This window comes from Sander vitreus, chromosome 2, assembly GCF_031162955.1.
Source record: "Sander vitreus isolate 19-12246 chromosome 2, sanVit1, whole genome shotgun sequence".
NCBI lineage: Eukaryota > Metazoa > Chordata > Actinopteri > Perciformes > Percidae > Sander > Sander vitreus.
In genome coordinates, this window is record NC_135856.1 from 18,099,446 (window position 1) to 18,118,169 (window position 18,724).

The following is an 18,724-nucleotide window of genomic DNA, read 5'->3' on the forward strand; positions in this document are numbered from 1 at the left end:
GTGTTTTCCTATTTGCTGTCGTGTTTTCCTATTTGCCGTTGTGTTTTATGATTTGCTGTTGCGTTTTTCTATTTGCTGTTGTGATTTGCACTTCAGGGCCACCGTAGCTAAGGGTCCAAAATTTACTTTTTTTGTCCACCAGCCAAATGGCTAGTGAATGTTAAAATGTTACATGCCTCAATTGTTTTTTGGCTGGTGAGTGAAGCAAATCTACCAGCCACTTGCATATTTTACCAGCAGTTGGCTGGTAGAGGTGCTTGGTGGATTAGATGATTGAAGTTTGAAGAAACAAGACACATTGGCAATTTAACAATTTATTCATTTCACAAACAGGAGCCTCAGTAGTGTGTGGAAGAACCATACACAGCCACAACAGCCTGGCACCTCCTCCTCATTCTGGTCACACACTGCTGTGGGATGGCATCTCATTCTTCAACCAGCATTTGTCGCAAGTCAGCCAACGTGGTTGAGTTGGTCACTCTGGCACGAACAGCACGCCCAAGCTGATCCCACAAGTGTTCAGTGGGGTTGAGGTCAGGACTGCTGGTTGAAGAATGGGATGCCATCCCACAGCAGTGTGTGACCAGGCTGGTGACCAGCATGAGGAGGTGCCAGGCTGTTTGTGGCTGTGTATGGTTCTTCCACTCGCTACTGAGGCTCCTGTTTGTAAAATGAATAAATTGTTCAATTGCCAATGTGTCTTGTTTCTTCAAACTTCAATCATCCAATCCACCAAACGAGTCAATGGCAGAATAAGCTGTTTGGCATTGGCAGAGAAGATTTGGCAAATTTTTCATGGGCGCAACCCACATACTCAGCGCTGCTGCTCATCCCACAAATGCATGTTCCTTACAAATGGGGCACCATTTGAAAGGGAACTAAACAGGCTTTCCAACGGTATAATATTTATTGCCAAAAAGCATTGTTACCACAGAGAAATAACCCACCAGACACAGATTTACTTACTTTTTGTGCTAAGTTTATTATATTGGAGTGCTGTCCTAGTAACTTTATCTTTGCTGACTGTTAAACATGCAAGTTTGGCCTTTCATTACGGTATACGTATGTACATAACTAGTACTCGTGGTCTCATTAATATGTGTGATCATAAATTTGAATAACAGCCTCTTAAGCCCCTAAAAAATGTGATGTTAACTTGCTTGACTTAAAACTGTAAATGTTAAATAAAAAGTAAATAAAAAATAAAAAAATCCACTTTTCTAAATTCTCAAAGTAGTTTTATTTTATCAGGGACAAATTCATACAATTATAGCATCACTTTCAACTTAACAGTAGGTTGTTTTCTTTTTAAATTTATTCTCAAAATTGGCTGTTGTCTTGCTCATTCAACAGGAGAAAGAACATCACTTACAGAAGACAGATATCTTCAATGCCTCAGCTCTTTTACCACTACTCAGCAGCAGTGGTAAAACAGTGAGGAAGTGTCACACCCCTGAAAAGTGCAACTTTGAATGACAGCCAACTAGTCAACCGTGTTGTTGCATTGTTTGTGATACTTGAGTAGGCAAACCCACAACAGTAGTAAAAGTCCCCATTTTGGGGCTATAGATATACAGCGTCCACAAACCCAACACATTGGTTTATATAATTATTATTATCATCATTATGTTACTGTCCATTTAAATGAACCAAATAAAACTTGACACGTTACAATAATAACCCTGCCCTTCACCACTTGTCATTGTGAGTTCAGACTCAGAGCAAGTTGTGTCACTGTAGTCTCTCTTCAAGCTTTAAGGTCACACTTGGTCAACCACAAATGTGAATCAGTCAGTCAGCTTGAGTGGAGCCAGCTTCAAAGCCCACAGTGAATATGGATAAGTAATGCAATGAGAAGAGAACTGCATCAAAGAGGTCAGACAGAGGAGTGTGTGATGTGTTTTGTTTTACTGATAAAGAAGGAAAAAAGGAGTTAATGCTCTATTTTGTTGTATTCTGTGTTTGTGACTGCATGTATCTGGCTGGCTTGGTGAGCTGTGTGAGTGAGTGTGTGTTTTCAGGGTTGGCTTTGGATGTGTCTGCGCAGCTCCTGGGCCTTATCCCTCAGGTCAGGTCTGCTATCTGACTGCAGCGTTGACAGGGAGCGCTGCAGCTGCTCCCGGCTCTTCACAGACACACAGTCCCACTGTTCACTCTCTGTTAGCATCACAGCACAAGAATATTTCATCAGTGACACTTGGATCAATAATCGGTGATACATACAGTACATAAACATACTGTATATATGCGTGTTCATATACATGCACATGTTAGGGAAACACAGTAAAAACCATAAAACTGCCTAAAATTGTAAGAATATATTGCACATCCAATAACCAGAAGAGAAACCCTACCCCTGAAGAAAAACTCGGCTCACCTTTTTATTTGCCAATTACAACTGAAGAGCAATACATTTTACGACAATCTTAGTAGCAGTAAATCCTTACCTCCAGTTCTCTTTACAATCAGATCCACAACTGACAAAGCCTCTGTCCTCACAGAGGAGTAATTTTTGTTTTCTGGAAAGAAAAACAACACAAACATGGAGATAAAATGCCAGCGTATTAGGCTATAATACTAAGTACACTGAAATTGGGAGGCCCTTACCTAATGGGTAAGTGAGAGCAGCACAGGTCTCTGTGAGGATCTGTGACAATGCATTGAAGTCTTCACTTCCCTTCTCAAGCAGCAATAACCTACAGAGAAAAGCATCACATCTATATTAGTCAATAGTTGATTAGAAATGTTCACTGTGAGCACACTTTGATCAGCTTGATTAACTCAGGGTTCATTTCAGGGAACAAATTACAAGAAAATGTTTCTTTGGTTGGTCCTTACTCTTTGAAGTATGCCTTCATAGACTGTAGAACACCAAGCTGGACTCTCCAGGTGCTTAGCTTGAGCTTCTCACACATGAGGCTGCACACCTCCACCTGGAAACGAGCTACAGACAGACACAATGTTCAGAACAATATATAACTATATTATAATAATTATATCTGCCACTGAGATTGAGCCCCTGAGAATGTAAGTTGAGTCTCTTGAAGTTAAGACATACTGGCTTGGTATCAGAGTGCTATAATGCAGCTCATATTTTTTGTCTAAATCTTGCTCATCTTCAGTCAATAGGTTGGCTACATTTAACACAATATCAGTCCTATTTAGTGAATAACTATTAAGTACTACTAAGTATTTTCTAAAAGGGAGACTTTTTACACATTTTTAAAAATGGTTTAAAGTTAGAATAAAAGTGTTTGTTCAATCAGGTTACATTCCTTTAACGGTCATTGTAACTGACAATAATAATAATAATAATAATAATAATAATAATAATAATAATAATAATGTATACCGTGATACTTTCTGAGACAGTTATACCGTGAAAATCTCCTACCTTTGCAATCCTATAGTTTAGGATTCATATTTGTCACCATACACAATGTACTATATGTCAAACAAGTGTACAGCTTGGAAAATGTGGTTTAGGGTTTATTAATTTCCCTGAACCAGTTAACTTGTTATATGCGAGCAGTCGTGTCTGTATCTTACCCTGAGTCTGTGGATTTCTGGGCCAAGACTTTCCAAGAGTCTCAAGAGCACAAAGTAGAGCTTCTGTCTGCAGCTCTTTCTCCTTCACATCTCTATCATCATCATCATCATCATCCCGTGACCTCAGTGATGCACCACCGCTCTCTGGGCAGTTCTGTTGGGAATCAGGAAGATAGATTGAACGCAGTTAAACAGCCTTGTTCAAATGTTGATGTCGTTATAATAGCAAACGGGCGATATCAAACGAGTAGAAGTGATCCAACCTTCTTGATCAGAGGAAAAAGGATCTCAGCCATGTCGCTGAAACGGTCCTCCTGGCTGCTGTGAAGCACATCTCCAGCGCAGCGCAGAGCAGCCATTTTGTACACCAGACTCTCCTTACGACATTCCTTCAACACAACCTCCAGCACCTCAGAGATGGTGGGTTGTCCTGCGCAAGGCTTCTTCAGCTCAGTGCTAAAAGCCAGAGGAATAACGGAAACAATTAAGTATAAAATGTTGTCCTCCAAATAAGACATTAATAGGAAAAAGGTTGTCCAAGGAGTCTCACCTGCATTTGGAGATTACTGATCCAATGGCTTTCAATAGCTCCTCCTGAAACAAACAGGAATATATGAAATCATAATTCATTTTGTAACAAAACAATCTCTATCTTACTTTTTTGTTCTGCTGTTGGGTCACCGGCCGTTACCTTGCCAGCCCATGTGCGTCCAGATAGTCCCTGCATTAAAGCCGTTAGCACCATGCCAAGATGTGGTGCCACCAATGAGCCTGTCTGTTCCTTGGCAACGGTTGCCATAGCAGCTGCACCCTGAGCCTTCATCTTCCAGGACTGGGACAGCAGTGCCTTCTGTGTGATAGCGATCAGCTCTGTCATGTAGAGTCTGATACCTCCAAAGCTTCCTAGAATCAGAGAAAAGTTAGAAGAATATGCTATTGCAATGACAAAATACATATAGATGTTATGATTACGCTGTGTTTTTAGTTTATACCAATATTCCAAAAAAAAAATGCTATATCCATATATCCAAGTCTTTTGTCATTTATTTCTTCTAAACAACATTAACTGTATACAACTTTGTACTGTAGGAGTGTTTCTCACCTGGGACATTCTCCTGCCACACCTCAGCCCACAGCGTGGCATCATGGCTCTCTCCTTTCTCCTCATCCGGACCTGGAGCCTGGTGCATACCCAGGAAGGCCAGTGGCAGAGCCACTCCTGCATGGCCCTTCAGCACATCAGGACTGTAGTGGCTGATGGCGTGCATGGTCAACGCACATGAGGACTTGTACACTGGCTCTGGGGGTGAGAGAGAATTGAGAAAATAGAGAGAGTAGAAGAGAGCAGAGTATGAAAGTTACAGTTTGGTTTAATGCACACACAGAATCATTCCATTTTGAGCAAAAATTGTAGATTTTCTGCTGTCTTACCTTCTTTCTCCAAGTACCAGCTGTTGAGCTTCAGTAGTAGTTTCTCTACACTGCCATCTTTTGCGGTCTGATGGAAAAGACAAATACAACACATGCTTTCTGAGTCACTGAGAACAACCTATGGTGTGATTAATATAGCAAGATTGCTTTACAGAAGTGGTGCTTACCCTGACCAAGTGTCCCAAAGCAAAGGCAAATGCTTTCTGTACCACGGTGCTTCTGTCATGAATACCATTCAACAGGGCACTCATCAGTTTACCTGAAAAACAACAAAAATCTCTTTGTCTTTAGTTCATTTGCACCAAACAGTAAACACATTACAGGAATAAATGAGCATACTTGTGCTTTACCTGAGTATGGGGCAAGGTCCTGGGGGCACTGCACTGTGAGTGAAACAATTACACTAGCACAGCCACCCTGTGGGGTAAAAAGAGACAAACATAAACAGGCTGACTCGATACACTTTATCTACATGACACAAGGGAGACAAAGGCCAACAAATGACAAACAGGTGGATTTAAAAAGACAATCAAAGCATCAACCATTTTCAGACAGACAATCTAAGAATAAGTGACTACAGATGTGTGTCTACCTTGGTGCCCAAGCCTACTCCGCTCTTGAGCAGTTCACAGAGCCTGGGAACCAGCTCTCCCAGCACGGAAACATCGAGGTGCTGCAGACACTGAGCACAGGGATACACAAGACAGATCCTTACAAAACAGATCTCAGTGGCTTTTGTCATGTTTTGTCAAGTAGAAACATTCCTTTCCTGAGACACCTTGAAACTGGGTTGAAAACCCCAAAGGTCAAGGAACTTAGTAACGGAGGTTCAACTAAATGCATTTTTTTTTTTTCTTACCATGTTAACTGTCTCCATTATTGGAGAGGACTTGGCAGCACTTAGCCTGGCAGCGTCCATGGCACTCTAGAGAGGCAGAAAGAGCACAACCCATGACCATGTGGAGTCTAACCTGTGACAGAACTTAAAAGGCTTTGGTTACCAGACTTTGGGTGAAGATGTAGTAGACAGCTGAGGTTACCTTTTCTTGCTCTGTGGCTCTGAGACTGAGGTAGTTGAGGACCTGAGGCTCCAGGGTGCTAAGGGCCTCCAGCAGGGCCGGGATCAACCGGGCAGCATGAGGCTTTAGTCTGGCACCGGCCGTCTTACTTACTTTCACCAGAGTCTGAATACTGGTAGGGAATATAATAGATTGGATCAGAGAGAACAAGGCAGACAATGCTATGGCACAAAGGTAATGTGGCAACTGAAAAAGCCATGAGGCTCAACTTCATGACCCGTTAGAAAACTTGTGCTGCCTTGGTGATTTTGATGAACAAGTGGTTCAATGAGTCAACAAAAACACATAGGGTTTAATTTAGCTGTGGATGAACAAAAATGCTGTTAACATATTTTCTTCTTCTTCTTTTCATCGCGAGTTAACTATGGACAATCATGCGATTAATCACGATTAAATATTTTAATCGAGTGACAGCCCTAGTTTTAAACTGTTAATATCAAAAAAACATCCTCACCCAGTTTGTCGTCTACCCCCACTACTACAATGTTAATTTTGTATTTGAAAGACAGACATACAGCATAAGTTGCTTCCATATATGCAACTTCAGAGTCAAACAGGAAAACCAAAAGCACATTTATGGACGGAGACGTTACCTTAGTGAGCGGACCTCTGAGACATTGCTAACGATGCCTTTTTCCAGCAGGGTAGGTAACAGTACCGCCACAGTTCGCTGGGCTGCAGAGCCTGTAGACTCACACATACGAGTGCACACCTGGACAGATCGTGAGACAGACATTTGTACATGCACGTGTACAGGCAAACAATTACAAAGATGTACATTCAGGCCAATATTGTAACAAACAGCTTTACCTTACTGAGTGTCTTCAGTGTTAGGTCTGCTGCTTTCCTTACAGATTCCTGAGATGCAAGATGACACATTAGAAAATAATGTAATGCTACTTTTTGTAGTTATTCTGCTGTGTGTATGTAATAATATGCAACAGTATGTAATCTATGCTTCGTGATAGCCTTATATGATTCATCATCTAGTGTGTCAATCCATAGTTTTTTGCAATGTGTTAGAACTATTATACAAATGCCATCTGTTGCTCTAGATTAATTAAAGTAACAGTGATTGTGATTATTTCCTCCTTACCTTTATGTCATCAAGGACTCTGAACAATGTCTCCCACATTTCTGCCAGGTGATCAATGAGATCATCAGCTTGCCGGCCACGAATCAGGTCATTCAGGGCCAGGCAGCTGGAAGGAAAACCAGTTCATCAAAAACAGATTTCCTCTTGACTTTTACACTATTGTAGTGTATGCTTTTAGGCTTCTTTACCTTAAGACTACATTATTAATATGTAAATGAAAATGTAACACCTTAGACCCTGTTCCTGTGCAAATATAGTGTTGCCCATTTCAACACTCACTTTGCTTGAAAATATCAATAACAATTAAGTTGCATAAGAAAGAAAACCCAAGACGAGACAAGGGAAATGCATTACGGAGCATTTAGCCTCACACGATCAATTACCAGGCAAAATTAAATTGATAAAAAGTAGATAATAGTAGTCTTACTAATCTTCATTTTTAGGAGTTTGATGTTTAGTGCGTGTGTTGTTACTGTACCTGGACTCGCGCACTCTCCAGGTGTTACTGGTCAAGTTGGAAAGAACGTCCTGCAGGATCTCCTTAAGATACTTATCAACCTGAAACACATCAGAACAAACCAACATGCTCACATTACTTCTTATGATAATAGTCTTTTACATCTTTGTCTACATCTATTTGTTTGTACATGCATGTAGTATGTATATTTTTGTGCATGTGGATGTTGCACAGGACTAAACTCCTACCAGGGTCTTATCAGTGACCAAGGCGTCCCAGATGCTGGTCATGGCCTGACGAATGCTCAGGTTGGGGTCAAACTGGTAGCGGTACAGGCGGGGCACAAGCTGGGGCAGAAATGGAGCCAGCTGCTCTCCGGCCTTGGCTGCGATCATGTGGAAACCAAAAGCCGCTCCCTGAAAGGAGAAGGGGTCAGGTGGAAGAAAGGGTGAGACAACCCCAGATAGTTAGGAAGAAGTGGCACATGTGGTGGATGGGAAAGATGATGAGGATGAGAATGATGCATGCACGATACCTTGCGGGAGTTCCACATGGCATGATGATTGGCTAGGTTCATGAACTTGTAGACGAGATCTGGTTGATTCAGGTCGCTGGCCAGTGAGCAGAGCTCCTTATATGTGGTCAGGCCATGACTGCCAGGAGCCATCAATACAAGAGGGAGACGAAGGTCAATTTGTGCACACAAAACCCACACAAGGAGAATTTTTAGCATTTACATTTGGGCCAATAGTGGTGACATACGACTTACCCATCAGGTGTTTTCCCCAAACCTTCTCCTTGGAACACCTCTGTATCTTCTGAAACGGTGTGTTTCACTCTGTTTGCAAAGATAAATAAGAATTTCCCAATATCTTCATGTACTGAAACAGTTTTCACCTTATTTCTTCTCCCCTGCAGAAGGGACACTACAGACTCTCGTGACACTCTTTCATTCCTTCCTCCTTTACTAAACCATCCACTCACCTTTTGCCAGTCATGAGTGTTTCCACCAGGGTAGACACCAGTTCCTGCTGGTCATCCTCTCCTCCCATCTCATAGACGAGGCCCAGGCCTTTAGACGCCACATCCTGACTCAACTCTAGATAAAAGAAGAAAACAAAAGGATGGATAAAGAATTGGGAAGGACAGAGAGCAAAGGATGATGGTTTGTTTTGCAATGTTGCACAGGTACATTTAAAAAGCACTCAATAATGAACAGGTCAATCCAACAGTCAGGTTAGACGGAAGTCTTTTCTTACCATCAGGGTCTGAGAGAACAGAGATGAAGGCCACCTGAATCTCCTTCAAATGGGACTGTAGGAGTAAAGGCAAAATGATTTGTTCATGTATTACAAACACAAGGGATTTGACATACAGTATGCACACCAAGTCTGAAGTGTGTCATTCTTTGCTACAAAACAAAACATAGCCCTCAAGCACTGATGACTCTTCTCATGAGGAGAAAAAAAGGATGATGTATTTCCTAACAGACAACACCAACTGTGACGAATGAGGAAAGAAATAAGGAAAAGCGTTCCAAAAACTATTAAATGATGGACGACAGTTAATAGCCTAAATATAAGGTCATATTCATCTTTTAACATCTGACATTTTCAAAATGTAAAGAACAGGATTGGTGTGCAAAGCTCTTTACTCTAGATCTTACACACCAAAAACAAGGGAACGCACAATTTCACAAGGACTAAAACTCTTCCTAGCAGTTACTGTTAAAGGATCACTCTCTTGGTTATCAGAGTTTCTTCTTTAAACTGCGACCCTGTTTATCTTTAGATTCAGAGGTATACAGTTGTACAATACACCCACCACAATTTCCTTGTGTTGGCTGAGTTTCCTGACCAGGGAAAGCAGCCATATGCAGGCTGCCTGTCGGACATGGGGGTTCTGGCTGGGAATATACCTGGCCAGGATGGAATTGAGGACCCAAGGAACCACATCATTATTTTTCACATCTAACAGAGAAAGGAAGATAGTGGAAATGTTGTTAAGGGGCAAAAATGAATATTTAGATAAAAGGTACATACCTTTGTATGTGAATATATGCTCAGGCCAACTTAATTGTTCACACATCTGATTACTAGCAATGCAGAGCTGCTAGACAGAAATGATATGTGTCTATCATTAAGCATTTCACTGCGACAACCCTGTCATTATGCAAGAGACGGTCTGACAAATCGGACCCCTTAAAAAAAATTGCAATGTGAACAATCAGCCTTAATACGTACTTGACAACCAAATCAATTTCATTTGTGTGAACATAGCTTGAGAAATGACCTAATCCATTACTACTTATGTTGCAGGTCAGTCTCACTCCAAAATATACAAACCTGTACAAAGAAGTAGAAATCAAGTCAATTTTATTTATATAGCCCAATATCACAGATTTCTAATCGGTTCAGCATATGTCGACCTTGATTAAAAAAAAAAAATTAAACCCAAACAAAAATGGAAGAAACCTCAGAAAGAGCAACTGAGGAGGCATCCTTCTCCCTGGACTTACAGATGTTGTGTGTACAGAATAGACCAACATACTAAAATTCAACTACTACAACTGAAAGGACTTACTGTGTGGAGGGGTGTATTGGTCCTCGGTGCAGGTCCACGGGTCTCTGGCAGCTCCAGAGCTGGTGCCTATTGCAACACTGGTTATAGCCTCACCAACTGCAAACTGCAGCTCCACCTGTTTGGCCTTAAGAAAGAAAAAGGGAAAACTGTGAGCGATGCTTCCACTAATGAGCCCCCCGAACAGCTTCTAAGGTGGACCACGTCAATGAATGTTAATAATTTGTGAGTGCAAAAATCCCCACTTCTGCCAATAAATGAAGGTTTGATACATCAGCTTGAGACCTGTTTCCTAACAATGCAAAAATACTCCATTTGTGTTTTTCCTCAATCAGAAAACATTGTGCCTACTAACACTAACGGTCCCAATCAATCTGTTAGCTCTAACTGCTTTTGTTGTCGTCTTTGTAAAGCTCTGCATTGCTATTGTTAATAGTACTGTCAGTCATTATATTTCATACCTCTACAGAGTCCATGAGACCCTGCAGCAGCTTCTTCTGGTGAGGGAAGTCTCCATCTCCCACAGGTAGGTAACCCAAGGTCTGGATTGATCGCTCCTTCATCTGGACCACGTACATTTACAGACGGTCAGATACAAACAAGATAATTAAAATAAAGATAACATGAGTCACGAATCTTTCAGCTGAAGATCAACTGCATCATACATGCATATGTGTCCTCACTAAACAAAATATCACAGCAACCACTTCCTTTTGTGTAGTCGCTGGTTACCTTTGTGCTTTCCTTGCCAGAAGGGATGCGAGCCAGCAGGTTTTCCACGACTGAAAGTTTGGTGAAGCCCACCCCATCTGCAGGGATCAGCAGGGTGCCATTACGGCCTATTTCTCCCAGAGCTGTACACGCTGCTACAGCCAGAAGTGCAATACTGCTATCAAGGAAGGAACCTGGATGGACAGACATACAGACACACACACACAAAATGATGAACCCATACTGAGTGGATGAACCTATTAAGGCTGAATATAAAACAATTTGTTCACAAAAGTTTAAATGGCAAATAAAAAAAGTTTTGTTAGAAGATAAAACTAGATAAAAAACTATTTTCTTTACATCTCCTCACCACAATGTATTGTTATACTGCTCCTATAGTCATTAAATGAAGCCTAAACTGCAGGAAATTGTTTCAAAAATAATTACATACCAATTGTCTTGGTGGCCATGGCAACAAGTTCATCATCTCCTTGTGAGGTGATGCTCATTTGCTGCTCCATGTCGTGCGTAGAGTCGCCAGAGGTGACAGCTTTCTTTTTGCTCATGTACCTTCCCACCATGTAACCGAGAGCCAAGATGGCGCCATGCTGACTCTCAGGACTCTGTAGTTCAACAAAACCAATTAACATTTACATAAGGTAAAAACACACACTTTTAAAATATAAAAAAATAAATGTTCAAGTGCCCCCCAAGAGACAAAGTGGCATACATGGTTGTCTTTGGTGATTTTGAGCAGATTGTGCACAGCCGCCTGCAGCTCATTGCCAGTCATGGTGGAAACCACCACAGCATAGAGTTGGGCTGCGAGCTCCCTCATGTCCTCCTTATTTGTGTTCATCAGACTCTGGAGGTGAAAACATCTGTTATTACAGCTGAATGCACTGACAGTGGAGAAATGTGAATTCGGCTCATGGTTTTACAATATCACAGGACAGCTAAGTGATTGGACTTATTGTTTAGTGGTGCTGAAATTTGTCTCACTAACGAATTAGAGCACAATAAATCTCAATGTAGAATTTCCTCCATCCTACATTTAAATAAACGCATGGAAAAATGAAATACTCACTTTAATCCAGTCAATTTTATCAATAAATTTAGGAGCCAGTTTGTCTGGGCAGACAGACACCATCTCCAGTAGACAGTACATAACTGTGATTCCTGTTGAGATTAATAATGAAAGTACAATAAATAACACATGGAGAGTTTCTAACCATGTTTATCTATCTATCTATCTATCTATCTATCTATCCATCCATCCATCCATCCATCCTCTTGTGTCTCTTTTTTACAATACCACACCATACAGATGAATATATAAACAATATAACTAAATATATTACTTATAATAGGTTCAATAAACAACAAAACCAACGCTTTGTGTACCACTCCGTTGAACTTAACTCATGAGCCAATTCAGACTCAAGAGTGATTGATATAAGCTACTTGTAATACTTAAAAATCATCTTACATGTTCTATGGAACCCTTAATAACAATAGAAACCTGACTTGAACGTGCAGTATAATGGCCCTAAGGAAAGAGCAGGTTAACATCTCTCACCCCCCACAGCAGACAGCAGCTGCTGCAGCAGATCCATGTAGATATGAACAGGGTTGGCCTCAGAACCCTTTGACTGAGACTCGGAGGACAGCAGTGTGTGGACGTAGCGTCCGATGGCTGGTGCATCATCCTGCATGTCTGCCAGGCGCGTGGACATGGGTATGACCCCGGCGCTGTGGGCTAAACACATCCTCAGGTAGAGCACGATCTAGGAAGACAGGGAAAAATTAGGTGTCTGCTGCAAAAAACTCAACTTACTTCCCCCAAAGATACAAATTGAATTTGCAAACCCATCCCATGTCACATTGTATGGCTGTCACAGGCTGATAACCAATGTATATTCACCTCCCCAAACGCAGACGGGTTGAAAGGAATAGTTGAGGTTCCAACAATGTACTTAGCTGGAGTCTTGATCCTCTGAGCCGCCTGATAATGACAAGATAAAAACGATTCATTATTTCTTTTAGAAAAAATGGGTGTAACCTGGGTGTATTGTCTCAGAGAGAATGAAAAATGAGCATCACCTTCTCCTGGACATAGGCCACCATGTCAGGAAAGGAGGGCATTGGCTTTGGTCCCTCCTTCTCCGACGTCTTGGTAGGAAAAGCTCTCAGCACCTTCTTGGCCTCCCCAGACACCTCCTCCCTCCTAAACACAGGAAAAAAAACTGCTTGTTTAATCTTCTGCACCACTCAGTAACTTAAAACCATTAACACCCTCATTTTAGCGTTAACCATCTCCCATCTTACTTGTATCTTATTGTGTATGATATAGAGATGTTCCGATACCAGTATCGGCTCCGATACTGCCTAAAATGCTGGTATCGGTATCTGGAAGTACTGGAGTTTATGCACCTATCCGATACCACGTAATAAAGCCCTAAGAAAGCCCTAAAGAAAATCTACGTTAAGTAGTTCATTTATGTTATTTTTCCGTTATAACGGACTGTCAAACTGGAGATCAAAAGAAGAAGTTCTGGGGCGTTCATTGTTTGTGTTTGTTCATGTTTGACAAAGAGTTTAACCTGAGCCAGACCGACAACAAAGATAGAAATAATATCACATCCATACAGAGATAGTAGTATACAGTTGTTAAAACATAATAAAATATATGACACACTGGTATCGGATTGGTACTCGGTATCGGCCGATACGCAAGTTCAGGTATCGGAATCGGGAAGCAAAAAATGGTATCGGACCATCTCTAGTATGATAAAAGTGCTTTCATGACTCACTAAATTGCTGATAGTGCATTCATGTTGCAATTAGTTTACCATTATGAGAAGTTGTTTGTGTATTTTGGGACTTACGGGTCTCCAGCTGCCAGCAGCAGCAGGTATCTTGATGGCACATGATCAGGTCCAAACACTGTGCTGGCAAACTTCATGGCCACCTGGCGAACTTGCACCTCCGGCTGCCACAAAAAGAATAAACAAGAGTTCTTGATTTGCCTCATGCCTACTTACTAAACTAATCAACATTAATGGTCTTCATAAACCAAAAACCCATTTTGCCCATGTAGACTCACCTTTCCAATGTATGCAGCCACCAGGGCCTCCATTAGGTTCAGCAGTGCCCCCTGTAGGTTGGCATAAGCTCCAACCATCATAGACAAAGCTTCCTGAATGGCCAGACGGACATCAGCCTCCTCCTAAAGAACATGACACAATTTTGGAAATATCAATTTCAGACACCATGTTTTCGTTTAATTTATTGTTGTGTGCTGCTGAGTTTTCATTGCATGTAATGTCAGATTTTTGAGAGATCTTTCACTTACCTTGCACATGGACTCAAAAAACTGCTGTACAAGTGCAATATCCTTAGTAAACAGCTGTGGCATGCGGCTAGAGGAGAGGATATCAAATATAGAATATTTTTTAATTTGAAATGCCACACCAAGCTAGCAATGTTTAAGGAAAAAAAGGGCGTTTTTTTCATTATACCTTGACAGCTTTCCAACAGCAGAGTAGGCAACACTTAGCAACTTTGGATCCTGCAAGAACAAATGTTTAGTAGCTATATATGAAATTAAGCCATAAATGCAGATATTGCAGAAATGTGTATTGTCACTTGTAGTTTTACCTCCTTGTATTCGTTGATGAGCTTGGTGAGGCCATTAAGCAGCATTAGTCCCAAAGGTTTATTAGTGTCAGGACATCTAAAAAACACAACAAGCCCAAATATTATTTAAGTGCAAAAAAACAGCCACACTTGAGAAATGAAACATGGATGTACCTAACATGGATGTATCTAGAAAAAGTACACTTTTCTTACACCATGCAGATGTGATGGACAAACTGCAAGGTGAGAGACAGAAGTTTGTTGTTGGTGTTGGCTCCAAACAGACCATCATACACAACCTACAGAGGAAAGGAAAGGAAAGGAATGATTGTACCACACACTGGAGCATTTCCTTGAAAATTATTTAGTCTACCACCAGACATACTTTGAAAATTGAGAATACACAAATGTACCCACAAGCATGGACAAAGAGCCTACCTGGATGTTAGCTGGAAAGCACTCTGCGGCTAGGCGTGACCGCAGAAGATGTGGCAGGATCTTCAGTTTGACTCTTGTGCTTACTGGTTCGTGTTTCAGCTCTTGCTTCACATTGCCTCCCTAGTGCACATACAAAACAGTATTATACACTTCTTTTATTTTTAACTCACAGGTTAACTTGCAAAGTAAATGTTGAGTTTACAAACCTTTGTTTTAAGAGGAACATCCCCCAGATACACCTTATACATCTTGTTGATAATTAGAGGATTGTTCCAATCGATGATGCTGGAAGACAATAGAACAAGGACACAACCAATGATATGAATCAAAGTTTGTACTTTCAGCATTTCTTTCTGATGGATATCGATGCCAGCCTGTCAATCTTGTTAAACTTGAAAGAAAACGTTACTGGTAAAGAATCAATCATTTAGAGAGCAATGGTTTTAGCTTGTGAATTTGAAGCACAACAGGTATACCTAAGAATTTGATAATTTATTGTATAATTTACTGAGTCAGAAGAAAGATTACCAAGTACATGATGACGTGATACTCTGTCAAGCACATGTGAACCAGAGATGATTAAAGGTCCTTCACCTACCTCTGTTTGCTCTTCAGCTCCAGATCAGCTGCAGTGGCCACACTGTGTCGGGTGTCGCTTGACGCCACCACCAGGTGCACCACTGTCTCCACCTCTGGGACTTGCTTTGCCTCCATGAACTTTACTATGCCCAGCTTACACTGTTGAAACCAAATACTCAATGAAAGAATTATACTCATTATGCAGCCCTTAAAATACAGGGGTTCAAACGTAATCCAAACACATCTATTATCTGATTGCTTTTTGGAATGAGCTGTCTTTTTTGCTTTTCTGCCTTTAATGGATAGGACAGCTAGGTGAGAAAGGGGAGAGAGAGGGGGAAGACATGCAGAAAATCGTCACAGGTCGGATTCGAACCCTGGACCTCTGTGTCGAGGCATAAACCTCTATGTTTATGTGTGCCTGCTCTACCCAGTGAGCAACCCGGCCACTGAATGAGCTGTCTTTAGAACACTTTCAGAGATACATGTATTTTAAATTGAGTGAGGTGCCAAATTTTGGGGTAGAGCCATGCTTTGTCAAGAAAGCATACAACAACATATAACCTGCCCAAACTGCCAAAAATATAGCCACAACTCATCCTCCAGCTCCGTTATGGTACCTGCTCTAGCTGCTCAGCGCTCCACTGGGTTTCTCCAATCACCCTCTTGGCAGCATAGACACTCATCCCTGGGGGAGGCTGGGGGAGACCCTGGCCACCTGCAGCCACTGTCCCTTCTGCAGAACTTCCCTGGGAGGAGGAGGGAGCAGGGCGAGTCGGGGATTCATTCAGCACAAACCTAAAGGAGCCGGAAAGAGAACAAGTCAACATTCTTGTTTAAATGTTTAGAGTTAGGCAATTCTGAGACCCATACAACCTTACAATACCCAAAGCGTATAGCATAAACTTACCCATAAGGCATCAGTAAAACATCCAACATGAACTCCAGCAGCAGCTGCACGGTCTTTGGCCTCTCAGTTAAGTTAAAAGGAAAAACAATCTTGGAGGTGTCTGCAGGATACTTCATATGGTAAAGAGTAGGGATCAGCAGGTGCATCAGGCTAGGAGAAGAAAGAGCAAAGCGAAATCATAGTCCAACAAGGAATGGATAGGCTCAGCCCCATATAAAGAGGACTGAGGCAGTGTCTGTTTAACTGTATTCATGTGTCAATCAAGAACAAAACTCCAGTGTATCTAACATGGTCGTTTTGAGCCGGTCCCCTCACCTGTCCTGCTGTGGCTGTGGCTTGCCTTCCATGGCAGTGAGAAGGGTGGGGGCCAGCTCGCACTGTTTTCCCACCTCCAGACGTGGGTAGCCCATTTTGATGTAGATGATGGTGAAATTCTACAAAATACATTGATTAAACAATCAAGTTGCACATCACTACTTAAAGTAAATTAAAACCAAATTGGTTTCTGATTACTACTTAAATATTAAGATAGATTCCAAATGCTGCACTGGTATAAAATCTATATCAGTGACACCAAAATCTACAATTTTTATTATATGGTATTAAAATTTAAGGTGTTAAAATCCAGAAGCAGTAAAGCAAATACGTTATTAGTTAATGTAACTAGTTAACTTTACCAGAAATCAATTACGCGCTTTTTGCGCTATACTCTCAATAGAGTATAACGAGTATAGCGCAAAAATTTTACCTACAATTTTGATTGATTTGATTGTATTATGAATGTATATTAAACGGCTGGCTCCATATTAACTACATTGTAAAATTGTATTCTTACCGTCACAAAGGAGGCGGCTGCGGGATCTTGGTACTGTACCAGCAAAGTTTCTACTGGTAGCTGAATCTTAGGTCGGCTTTTTATCCTCTTGTTCAAGTGGACCAACAACTCCATTACCTAGCAGAGGAGGCACAGAAAGTAATTTGGTTGTTTGATTAACAAATGCATAAATCAATACTTACAGGCAAAAAAAGAAAGATCCAAGCTCATTACAAGCATCTTTGCATCAAGGGGAAATTAGTCTGTATCTATATAAGTTTTATGGGTTTATCTTAAGTATTGGTAAAAAAAAAAAAAAAAAAAAGAAGCCAATATTTCAGGGGGAGGTTCTGATGGCATTAAACTGCAATTTATTTCTATTGTTCGAGGTGTAGCCAGTGCACAGACTCATGTGTAATTGGCATGTCTTTAGGCACAGATAAACAACAAGCCTCTTACTTTCTTTCGTACACCCTCCTGAACGCTGGAGAGTTTGAGGAGCACAGGGGGTAGGAACTTGGAGATAATGTCCTGTAGCTGTTCATCTGTTTCTGCATGGCCCAGGCGTAGGAACACACGTTCCAGTTGATCTGTCAAAACACATTTAACACATTGATCAACTCTTATGTCTCATTGTCTGGTTGGTATTAGTCACACCCCAAGAATAAACACTCAAAATCGGACCAGTTTAAAAGCAATACCTCTGCTACAATTAGCCTAATCTGGCAACAGCTTTCCATTCAAATATGGAAGCCCATTGGTTGCATGCAACCACATGCGAAACCACACCTTCAAACAGAACAGAGGGAGTAAAATAACTCTTACACAAAATTAAAACGGTAAACTAAAAACAGACAGTGCCAGTTTGGCTGAAAAGCTCGTCCTGTCAGATGCTGAGTTGGTGCAACCATCACCCAGCTCTGCCGTCTTTCTCTTAGCATGGTTCACCAACCATGCTAGCTACAACCACTGACAGACTATCAACGCGTTTCATTTCATTTTGACGCCACACCTCTGGCTTTACACACCCACTGACACTCTGCGCAATTAACCCTAAATGCTCTAAACAGTCAAGTTGTAAATCTATACCTTAAAGGTTTGATTAATGAAAGTATATTAATAGCATACGGGACTGTTTCATTTTGACCATGACTGGGCAAACGGCCTCCTGACGTTAGCATTCTAGCTAGCAATATAGCTGAGAAGCTAGCTATCGTTCCTGCACCAACTTTTAAATGACAGAAGCTTTATCGTGGCTTAAAAAACATTCCCAGTCGTTAGAATGACGCTCGTCTGTTGTTCACTTAATTTTGACAGCCACGAATACAACATTTTAAGATATATTAATCACCAATAACGCAGAGAGAAACTTACTGAGTTCATCCTGGGCAGCCATGTTTCCAGAAAGTCTTTAGCGACCCACACAGTTGACTGAGTGTCA

General features: G+C 41.3%; 1 protein-coding gene across 1 annotated transcript; it reads right to left on the reverse strand.

Moving 5' to 3' along the window:
• Positions 1 to 1,216: 1,216 nt before the first annotated feature.
• ecpas (Ecm29 proteasome adaptor and scaffold) lies at positions 1,217 to 18,724 on the reverse strand. The gene is made up of 49 exons (XM_078259382.1): positions 18,658 to 18,724; positions 17,743 to 17,873; positions 17,305 to 17,421; positions 16,785 to 16,903; positions 16,470 to 16,619; positions 16,180 to 16,357; positions 15,579 to 15,718; positions 15,187 to 15,265; positions 14,981 to 15,100; positions 14,756 to 14,841; positions 14,564 to 14,639; positions 14,425 to 14,474; positions 14,259 to 14,325; positions 14,010 to 14,132; positions 13,792 to 13,895; positions 13,007 to 13,130; positions 12,828 to 12,908; positions 12,483 to 12,690; positions 11,991 to 12,082; positions 11,634 to 11,768; positions 11,355 to 11,526; positions 10,925 to 11,097; positions 10,654 to 10,755; positions 10,196 to 10,319; positions 9,437 to 9,582; positions 8,872 to 8,926; positions 8,597 to 8,711; positions 8,382 to 8,450; positions 8,148 to 8,265; positions 7,861 to 8,028; positions 7,634 to 7,713; positions 7,156 to 7,261; positions 6,870 to 6,917; positions 6,653 to 6,771; positions 6,021 to 6,171; positions 5,840 to 5,905; positions 5,573 to 5,662; positions 5,331 to 5,397; positions 5,148 to 5,239; positions 4,981 to 5,047; positions 4,652 to 4,849; positions 4,241 to 4,452; positions 4,100 to 4,143; positions 3,813 to 4,005; positions 3,550 to 3,703; positions 2,839 to 2,944; positions 2,608 to 2,696; positions 2,448 to 2,519; positions 1,217 to 2,157 (listed from the first exon to the last, which is right to left on the reverse strand). The coding sequence occupies exons 1-49, from the start codon at positions 18,677 to 18,679 to the stop codon at positions 2,018 to 2,020; spliced, it is 5,538 nt and encodes a 1,845-aa protein (XP_078115508.1). The 5' UTR covers positions 18,680 to 18,724; the 3' UTR covers positions 1,217 to 2,017.

Excerpts from the sequence above, each read along its gene's own strand:
- ecpas (XM_078259382.1), bottom strand. The coding sequence starts at position 18,679 with ATGGCTGCCCAGGATGAACTCA. Across the intron at positions 8,712-8,871 it reads TGTTCTCTCAGACCCTGATG|AGTTGAGTCAGGATGTGGCG; the intron begins GTAAGAAAAGAC and ends TCTTTTATCTAG. Across the intron at positions 8,451-8,596 it reads ACACTCATGACTGGCAAAAG|AGTGAAACACACCGTTTCAG; the intron begins GTGAGTGGATGG and ends CTTTGCAAACAG.